The sequence below is a fragment of the Rhinopithecus bieti genome, unplaced genomic scaffold (genome assembly GCF_001698545.2).
Source record: "Rhinopithecus bieti isolate Rb0 unplaced genomic scaffold, ASM169854v2 scaffold_7212, whole genome shotgun sequence".
In the NCBI taxonomy this organism is placed as follows: Eukaryota; Metazoa; Chordata; class Mammalia; order Primates; family Cercopithecidae; genus Rhinopithecus; species Rhinopithecus bieti.
The window spans coordinates 3735613-3746568 of record NW_016806198.1 but is presented as its reverse complement, the minus strand read 5'-3'; the positions used below and the strand labels follow the sequence as shown (position 1 = coordinate 3746568).

General features: G+C 34.6%; 1 protein-coding gene across 1 annotated transcript; it reads right to left on the bottom strand.

Annotated features, from left to right (window-relative positions):
- Positions 1-4373: 4373 nt before the first annotated feature.
- On the bottom strand, positions 4374-10430 carry EXOC1L (exocyst complex component 1 like). The gene is made up of 2 exons (XM_017875190.1): positions 10308-10430; positions 4374-4671 (listed from the first exon to the last, which is right to left on the bottom strand). The coding sequence occupies exons 1-2, from the start codon at positions 10407-10409 to the stop codon at positions 4405-4407; spliced, it is 369 nt and encodes a 122-aa protein (XP_017730679.1). The 5' UTR covers positions 10410-10430; the 3' UTR covers positions 4374-4404.
- Between the last annotated feature and the right edge of the window lie 526 nt (positions 10431-10956).

Here is a 10956-nt window from a genome sequence, read left to right as displayed (position 1 = left end):
CTCAAAAGTCATATTTCCTTTATAAAATTATGTCAAAATTAAATACGTATATCTTGAGTGCCTCCTGTATATAATCCAAAGGTGAATGAGATACTATCTTTATTCTCTTTATAAAGACATCACTCTAATATAGGAAGTGGTCACTTTTGTTAACCACAGTCTGAACTTTTCCCCCAAGAAGCAAACACATGAACTATATAGATGGGTTTTTATTCATTGGAGAGGGCAATGCAAGACTTGGCATAGGATATATGAGATTTTTTTTTAAGCACATCATCATTTTCACTTCCTGCTTTGATCAAAAGCTGTTTTTACCTCTTGCCCTCTTTGTTAACTCTCAACAATATGGACAATTCTCAACACAACTAGATACTAGATGACTTGTTTCAGGGAATAAGATTAAACTAACAAATTTTTCCACATTTTGATGCTGTCTGTAAAATGATGGCCTTTATATTTTAGCTCCTTCATAGGAAATAAACTTGAATAGATCTTTACTTTATTATTTTGGAAAAAAAAAAAAAAAGCCTTACAGAACAATTGCAAAGATAGTGCAGAGAACTCCTACACACTCGTCACCCAGCTTCCCCCCCAGTTAACACATCTCACATAACCATGGTACAATGATCAAAACTAAGAAATTAACCTCAGTATAATACCACTAACTAAATTATAGACCTTATCAGATTTTGCCAGCTTCTTCACAAATATTTTTTTTCAGCTCCACGATCCATTCTAGCAATCTACATTGTACATCATTTTCATGTCTCCTTAAACTTCCTTCCAATCTGTTCATCAGGGTTATGGATTGAATTGTGTTTACTTACATCCAATTCATATGTGGAAGTCCTACCCTCCAGTGCCTCAGAATGTGACCTTAATTGGAGATACTATCTTTATACAGGTAATCAAGTTAAAATGATGTCAATAGAGTGGTAATCCAATACTAATCCAATATGACCGGTATCCTCATAAAAAGGGGAACTTTGTACAAAGACATGAATGAAGGTGATGTGAAGACAAGGAGATGATGGCTATCTACAAGCCCGAGAGAGAGAGGCCAGGAACAGATCCTTCCCTCATAGTTCTCACAAGGAACGAGCCCTGCAGCCCCTTAATTTTGGGCTTCTGGACTCCAGAACTGTGAGACAAGAAATTTCTGTTGTTTAAGTCAATCGATTTGTGATAGTTGGTTATGGCAGCCCTAGCAAACAAATACATTCAGTTCTTCTTTGTCTTTCCTGACCTCGACACTTTCGAAGAGTGGTACCTTGTAGAATGTCCCTGAATTTGGGTATGCCTGATACTGTCTCATGGCTAAACTAGGGTTATGGATTTGGGAGGAATATCAGAGGTGATGTGCCTTTCTTAGTGCCTCATATCCGGTGGCATGCAATACAGATATGTCCCCATACTGGAATGCTATCCTTGATCTCTGGTTAAGATGATGTCTAGCGGGTGTCTACATTGCAAACTTACTATTTTTTTTCATTTTTAGTCAACAAATATGTTAGGGGGAACACTTTGAGGCTATTAAAATATCCCATCTCTACCTAAACTTTTACCCACTAATTTAAGCATTAATTTGTTGGTCATGTCTGCAGCAATTACTCCCATGTTTGTTTATTTATTTATTTGTTTATTTTAGAGACAGAGTCTCACTCTGTTGCCCAGGCTGGAGTGCAGTGGTGCGATCATAGCTCACTGCACCCTTGACTTCCTGGGCTCCTGCCTCAGCCTCCTGAGTAATGGGGATTACAGGAACATGTCACTGTGCCTGGCTAATTTTTAATTTTTTTCTAGAGTCAGTGGCTTGCCACGTTGCCCAGGCTGGTCTTGAATTTCCTGGGTCTCAAGCAATCTTCCCACTGCGGCTTTCCAAAGCACTGGACAAAATTGTATATATTTATGGTGTACAACATGATATTTTGAAATACGTATATATTGAACAGTGGGTAAATCAAGCTAAATCTATTCTCTTAAGCAAATTTCAAGTAAACAATATGTAATTATTAACAGTAGTTATCATAATATATAATACAATAGATCTCTTGAACTTGTTTCACCTGTCTAACTGACATTTTGTATCCTTTGAACAGTATCTCCCTAATCCCTCTAACCCTCCCAACCCTCTAGCTGCTGGTAACCGCTACTCTACTCACCTATGAAATCTGAATTTTTGGATTCCACATATAAATGAGATCATATGGTATTTGTCTTTCTGGACCTGGCTTATTTCACTTCATATAACGTCTCCCAGGGTTATCTATATTGTCACAAATGACAAGATTTTCTTCTTTTTAAAGACCACTTTTTCCCTTTTTAATAGGCTTAGATATAATTATAGATTATAGATCTAGGTTATATAATTATGTAGATACTGATATAATTCACATATCATACAACTTTACCCATGTATAAGGTGTACAGTTCAATGGTTTTTGGCTTATCACATTTTTTAAAAAACTCGTGGTTATATATAACATTAAATTTGCTATTTTACCATTTTAAATGCACAATTCAGTGGGATTAATTACATTCACAAGGTTGTATAACCATCACCATTTTCAAAACTGTTTCATCACCCCAAACAGAAACTGATAAGCAATAACTCTGTAACTGATATGCAATAACTCTCCAGTCTTCTGTCCTCCCAGTTCCTGTAAATCTTTAATCTACTTCTGTCTCTGAATTTGTATATTCTAGATATTTCACATAAGGACAGTCATACAATATATATCCTGTTGTGTCTGGCTTATTTCACCTAGAATAACATGTTCAAGGCTCATCCATACTGCAGTATGTATCAGAAGTTCGTTTCTTTTTGAGGCAGAATAATATTCTATTGTTTGGTTGGACCACTTTTTGTCTATTCATTCATCTTTCGATGGACACTTGAGTCGTTTCCACCTTTTGGCTGTTGTAAATAATGCCACAGTGTACACTGGTGTACAGATATCTATTCAAGTCCCTGTTTCCATTTTTTTGTGTGTATGTATACCTAGGAGTGGAATTGCTGGGTTATATATTAATTCTCTGTTTAGCTTTTTGAGAAACTGCCCAACTGTTTTCCATAGTGGCTGCACCATTTTACATTCCCATCAGAAATGTATGATGGTTCCAATTCTCCACACTCTTGCCAAGACTTATTCCCTCCCACCCCTGCCATTTTTAAAACAATAGTCATCCTTAGTGGTATCTAAGTGGTATTGTCAGTGCTATGGTATCTCTTTGCAGTTCTGATTTGCATTTTTCTCTTGACTAATGATATGAAACATCTTTTCCTGTGCTTATTGGCCATTTGTCTATCTTCTTTGTAGAAATGTCTATTCAAGCTCTTGCCTATGTTTAAATTGCATTGCTTGTCTTTTTGTTATTGAGTTGTAGAATGTATTTATATAGTTTGGATATTAAACCTTTATAAAATACATGATTTGTAAATATTTTCTCCCATTTTGTAGGTTTTTCACTTTTTTGATAATGTCCTTTGATGCAAAAAGATTTTCATTTTAATAAAGTCCAATTTATCTTTTTTTTTTTTTGGCTCATGCTTTTGATGTCACAAAAACCCATTGCCAAATGCAAGGTCCTATAGATTTACCTCTATGTTTTGTTCTTGTTTTATGTTTTAGTTAATTTTGTATATGGTGTGAGGTAGGGGTCCAGCTTAATTCTTTTATATGTAGATATATAGTCATCCCAGGACAATTTGTTGAAAAGATTATTCTTTCTCTTTTGAATGGACTGGGCACCCTTGTCAAAAATCAGTTGACTATAAATGTATGAGTTTATTTCTGAACTCTCAATTCTATTTCATTGGTTTATAGGTTTGTCCTTATATAGGTACCACACTGTTTTGATTACTATAGCTTTAATAATAAGTTTTGAAATCAAGAAGTGTGAGTTCTCCAACTTTGTACTTCTTTTCTTGTACTTTTCTTTATCTATTTGGGACCCCATGAAATTCCATATGAATTTGGAGGATCAACTTTTCCATGTCTGCAACAAAGGCTATTGGAAATTTGATAGGAATTGCATTGAATCTGCAGATCACTTTTAGTAGTATTGACATCTTGATGATATTAAGTCTTCTTATCCATGAACACAAGGTCTTTTTCCACATACTTAGGCCTTTTAGGGTTTTTCTTCACACTCTTTAGGAGAATACTAATTTAGTCAAAACCGCATAGTTCCTTCCAAAGTTACCAAGGATCACATTGGCAAGAAGTCTTGAATGTTGAATGATTACATTAAAATATATTTCACTGCAATTCACAAGCATTACTTTATTTTTATTTAAATTATAATAATCACCAATGAAGGAAAAAACAAAATTATGACAGTCAGTATTTGCTTGAGAAACCATTTTCACAGGTCACTGGTGAAGGAATGTGGTACACAGCTTCAGAGTGGCAAGCGACATACGGACAAGCACACAAGATTGAAAGCATAAAAGCATATTCTCATAAGGACCAAACAATCCTTATTATTGGAAGACCAAATGGAATCATCGTTAATGTATGTAGAATCAAAGTTCACAATCTGTAAGTCCTTCTTAAGATATGCATGATTCAGCTTATTTACCGTTCGAGCAAAGGCATATTTAGAAGCACAGCTATATGCCTCCAAACTGTACACTTTCTTGAAGTGCAGATCAAAAAATGGATTGTCCTGGAAAAGAATGAGAGACATGATTTAGTTTGTAGCCATTCTGTAGCTAGGTTTCCTGGATTCTCTCACATTCTCTTGGATATGTTTATTGATTGTAAAGTATCAGTATCAAACATATTTCTAAAATCTACAAATGGGCTTTCCAAAGCTACTTACTTCAAAGTAATTGCTTCTAAAAATCAACAATAAGAAAGGTTATTTTTGAAGCATCTATGTTTTTTCAAGTATACAAATAAAATATGCCTCAGACTGTGTGGTTATTAAGTCTTCTCAATGTAATGAATTGGAGAGGATGAGTAGGGAATAAATAAAGCACAGAATAAACTCACAGACTTCTGGAAAATAGAAAAGGTTTCTCTCTCTTTTTAGTAGGAGCTTGGTTCCTTGTGCTATTTCAAAGGTAAAAGGAAGAAATACACGATAGCTAGCTATTGGCATGCTATAGATCACCAATTTGCTGTCTTTGAAGTTTTACAGCAAGGAATTACTTTTGAAGGTAATAGCAAGGACCATTGAATCATTCGACTGAAACTGACAAATTTACTAAAGACTACCTGTGGGCTCTTGCTATATCTGTAGCGGAAATATTTCAAGAAAAAGTGGAAACCAAACCTGATCTAGGTCCTACATGTTAAAATAATAACTACTACTGTTAATAGCAGTAACAACGATGCCTTGCATTTATAAAGTTTACAAAATGCTTTCACATTCATTATCTGCCTAATTCCTAACTCTCCTTTAAGACAGAGATTTTGCATTATTTATCATCATGTTCTTAGTACTTATGCATGATGACTACTAATTTCTCAACAAGTATGTGTTGAACTGACCTGAAGTAGTCCTAAGAAAGGAGAAGTGGAGGCAAACATTGCCCCAAATAACAAATAGGCAGAGAAGGACTAAACCAAACCAGAGTATTAATAATTCACCGGCACGTAGTATGTAACATCATATACAAGCAACTTACATATTTGCAATTTGTTTTTTAAATAGGAAAATTCTTGCAGGAGGCAGTAAATAGAGCATGAATTTTAAAGTTAGACAACCATTTTGACTGTTCCATGGGCAAAATGCTTATTTGATTTGACTCTCATTTTTCTCCTTATTTTAAATAGTGCTGCTGTGAAATTTACATGAGAATGATCATATAAACGAGTGTGGAGCTTAATAAATGACAGTTCCTAAAGATTGTGATATTACCATTTAAAAAAGTTAAAAACAAAACATGATCATGCTTTTACTTCTGCATAGCAAAAGAAATAATCTGCAGAGCAAACAGACAACCCACAGAGTGGGAGAAAATCTTTGCAATGTATACATCCCACGAAGGACTAATTTCCAGAATCTACAACGAACTCAAACAAATCATCAAGAAGAAAACAAACAATTCCATCAAAAAGTGGGCAAAGGATATGAATAGGCAATTCTCAAAAGAAGATATACAAATGGCCAACAAACATGAAAAAATGTTCAATATCACTAACGATCAGAGGAATGCAAATAAAAACCACAATGTGATACCACCTTACTCCTGCTAGAATGACCGTAATCAAAAAAATCAAAAAATAATAGATGTTGGCATGGATGTGGTGAAAAGGGAACACTTTTACACTGCTGGTGGGAATGTAAACTAGTACAACCACTATGGAAAAGAAGGGGGCGATTCCTTAAAGAACTAAAAGTAGAACTACCATTTGATCTAGCAGTCCCACTCCTGCGTTTCTACCCAGATGGAAAGAAGTCATTATATGAAAAAGATACTTACACATGCATGTTTATAGCAGCACAATTTGCAATTGCAAAAATATGGAACCAGCCCAAATGCCCATCAATCAACCAGTGGATAAAGGAAGAATTATATATATATATAATTAATATTAGATAGATAGATAGATAGATAGATAGATAGATAGATAGACATACCATGGAATACTACTCAGCCATAAAAGGAAAGAAATAATGTAATTTACAGCAACCTGGATGGAATTGGAGACCATTATTCTAAGAGAAGTAACTCAGGAGTGGAAAACCAAACATCGTATATTCTCACTCATAAGTGGGAGCTAAGTTATGAGTATGCAAAAGCGTAAGAATGACACAATGGACTTTAGGGACTCAGGGAAAGGGTGGGAGGAGCGGTGAGGGATAAAAGACTACACACTGGGTATAGTTACACTGCTTGGGTGATGGGTGCATCAAAATCTCAGAAATCACCACTAAAGAACTTATTCATGTAACCAGATACCACCTGCTTCTCAAAAACCTATTGAAATAAAAATAAATAAATAAAATAAAAATTAAAAAACCATAATCATGCTTAAAAAACAACGTATAAAGGTGGTGTGATTTTAAGTGCAGCACTTTTATAGTCACATTCAAAAAACTTTTTTTTCTGGCGCTCATAACTATAGCTTGAAAGACAATTCTGCCAAGGATCTCCATAAAGGGAAATCATATCCATTGCATCACCAGATACCAGTCAAGCTCCTTAGGGAGTTTTCTCTTGCAAACATTTGCTCCTCATCAGATAGATAATATCCCTCATGCCTTTGAGATACTTGCAGAAGAGTAATATTTTCCTTTAGCCTAATAATTGGAGCCTGAGTATGCATGCACATAGGATACAAATCTGCCTGTCTCTGTCTCTCTCTCTTTTGATAGAATGCTAGAACTAAAAGGGATCTCAGGAATCATTTACTGATCTCCTGTTTTTACCTGAGATTACACAGTGGTTTCCAGAGATATGAAGTCCAGGTCACACATTTAGTTATTGGCAGAGCCAGGACAAAACCCAAGCTCTCAATCAGCACAAGCTCAGTTTTTGCTACATCATCCTGTCTCCTGCTGCACCAGTCAGTCTCCAAATCCCCAGTCATTTTGATTTCTGCTTTATAAATTGACTTCAATTTCAATTTCATTGCATTTTAAAGTTGACAACTTTTTGGCTCAAAATTGCTCTCTATAAAACTGTATCATTGCTATTTATATGTAAATGTAATAATATAAATTATTACATTTCTTATAAATTAAATGCAATCACGTAAATGTAAAAAATGTAATAAATGCTGACCCCCAAGGATTTGATTCCAAAAAAGAGAAATAGAAATTCCTAAAACAGTCAGAATATTTTTACTTCATCCATAGAAAATAAATCTTGCAAAGAACTATTCTTTGGATATTATGGTTTTTCTTCTGGCAATTTAATATTTTAAGTCCTAAAGTGATGAGAAAACCAGAAATACTCAGCTTATCTTTTGTATCTTGTTTACTATGAAAGATAATAATCTTCAAATTGGAAAGGGAAGAATCAACAATGTTGGGATGGAATTAAAGGCAATGAAAAGTGAGGAAAAAATAGACCACAGTTAGTTGGTTTGAAACGAGTCTAAATTGACAGTCCTGGTGAATAGAATCCTGGGCATTGAACAAACTTGTAAAAACCAATGATAGCATCGGTAATATTTGAGAGCTGGAGAAAAGAGATAAGGAATATGGGCCAAAGATTGGTGGGGATAGTTATTTTGTGGGGATAGTTCCTGAAACTACAGCTTACTGAACTTGACATGCACTTCTGATCAAATTAAATGCAGTATTATAGAAATTTGACAAGTACAGAAAAATATACAAAATAAAATCATAGTTAAAAAATTTGTAATCTTATCACCGAGATAACTTATTAAAGTATTGGTTTGTTTTACATATACGTATATACACATATACATATACTGACATGTATTTTTTGTAAAAATATTAAGATTCATATCTCAATAACATGACAAACTAAATATGCAAAATTGACATAATATTTTAGAAATGTTTTATATTTAGCTGATTTTTAGAAAACTTGTTAAGTGACTGAACAATTGTGTTCTGAGATATTCTTTTGGAAGCCTATTTTATAACGGTTGTATAATATTCTATCATATAAATATGTAATGATATATTTAACCATTTCCTAAGCATCAAACATTTAGGTAGAACATATTGTCAGAAAAGTGTTACATGAATATTTAGGAAGCACAGCAATGAAATCCAGCATTCTTTTGCCAAGAAGTCATGTCAAACACACCAATTTTTTAAAAAAGGTTTGTAAGGTGGTAAGTCAAGGTAACAGCAGATAGTATATGTTGATTTTAGTAAATGACGAATTTTAGATATTCAGGTTAGATGAATAATTAGGGCAGAAATAAGTGCTTTTGGCTAATTCTCTACTGTATCCTCAGAGCCTAGCAGTGCCTGGTATACAATAAATTCTCAATAAATTAATGAAGGAATAAATGAATATATAAATGTGTAGAGACTTTCAACAACCAATCCAAAGAAGGAAAATTAATAGATTTCTGGGTAACGTCTAGCTCTACCACTTAATAGCTATGTCACCTTGGGCAAGTCAATCTCTTTAAGTCTCATTTTCTTCATCTGTAAAATGGAATAATGTAATTCATGAGGTTTTATGATGATTATGTAAAAATATACATGAAAGGAGCTTAGCTTGGCTCCTGGCACCTCATAAAAGTTTACTGAATATTGGTGGTAGCAAGTAACAGTACTACTAGCAGCAGTAATGGTAACCATCAATGATTTAGAGGTACATACTTGGCCCTGCCTGCCTCATCAATTTTATTATTGACTTGGATGAAGTCCTAAATGTTGTGCTCATTAAATCTGAATCATACTATAGTGATACTAAAAAATAACGATATTAGAATATTTTAAAGGTTGGAATAATAGGCCAAATGAAGAATATGGCATTTATTAAGATTAAAAATAAATGAGCTTAAAGTTCTAATTCATTCAACAATAATACCACAAAGACTTAGTGAGTGCCTATCATCTATCAGGCTATGATAAAGGATGAAAACCATGGTCCTAATTTTTAAGGAGCTTTCCATCTAGAGGGAATACAGAGTAACCCAACAATTGCAGTTTGTAGGATTACGGTTATAATACATTTCCACCCATGCCATAATGAGTGTATGAGGGCGGAGAGTCAATAGGACTTTACTCAACGGGAAATCTGGGTAGCAGTTAAAGGTAATTGGACATTTGAAGCCTCAGGAGTCAGTACGTAAGCATTGTGGATGTAGAAAGTTCAAGGGGGAAGGGTTCCCCATCAACAGCAGAGTTCAAGAACAGACTGTGAAGATCACTTGCCAGGGCTCAAGTGGAGTGATTGGAGTATCTACTCTTTCTCGCCTTTCAACTCTAAGATTACAGGATTTCCATCCTTCTAGAGGATGAAGTGGGCTTGCTGACGGTAAAATGTGAGGATGAGGGAAGAAATCCCCTAAATTTATAGAGGAAATTGTGGTGGGGAGAAAGTGATGGTAGAAGCATCATATATCTGGAAAAATGGCATTTAAATTTTCAGGATTGACTGGTAGATTGTGTTTAACCTGTTAAGAGGCCCTTGGGAAAGGTGCTTTTAAATTTAATAGACAAAATTCCACTTGAAACTCATAAAAACAGAACCAAAAAACCGGTACATCATCCCAGTAGATTAAACCATTCCACTTACGAGCAATATAATGTCATCTTAACACTTAGTACATGCCACGAATATATGAAGCAGGATATTGAACATAAAGATCTCCAGCATATTGATTGCACATCTCCTTATAAAATGTAACACTTACAGTATCTGCTTCTTTTCCATCAATCATCTGCAGATCGTTCAAAGACCACTTTTTTGTTACTTCATATTTTTCATCTAAACCTATTCTGTAGTGTTTCACCATGATTATTTTACTTCTTCCTTTTGGTCACTGTAGGACAGAAAAATACTTAGTTTACATAAATTCTTAGAAGCTAATAAATTATTCAAGTTATACTTTTTGGTATTTATGTATCCTCTTTTAATAAAATGACCTTGAACCCGTATTATAACTGCACCTCAATTGTGAGCCCTGATGCATCTGAATCCTCACAGTATGCACCCAAATTTGCTCAACGTATTAACTTTATTTTTGCTACAGTTGTGGTTACACACTGCCACAGTAATGTCTGTTAAATAGAACATTGAGCTGTGTGCTTTGAGCTCTGAGCATTGTGGTAGAGAATAGTGTTCACCTTGGGGCAGGAAATAAGAGGCTTAGCCTTAGCATACAGTCAGTGCCAAGTGTTTATCAGAACAGGTTGGAATTTTAATTTATGACAATATAAGAAAGTGAGGTCATGGAAGTAAACAGCACTGCTTTACAGCAACACAGTGTTGAAGAGTGAGTGACCAAGCAAATACTGCAGTAACTGTGGACACTTGCCTTTAAATTCGCTCTGAGACTTACA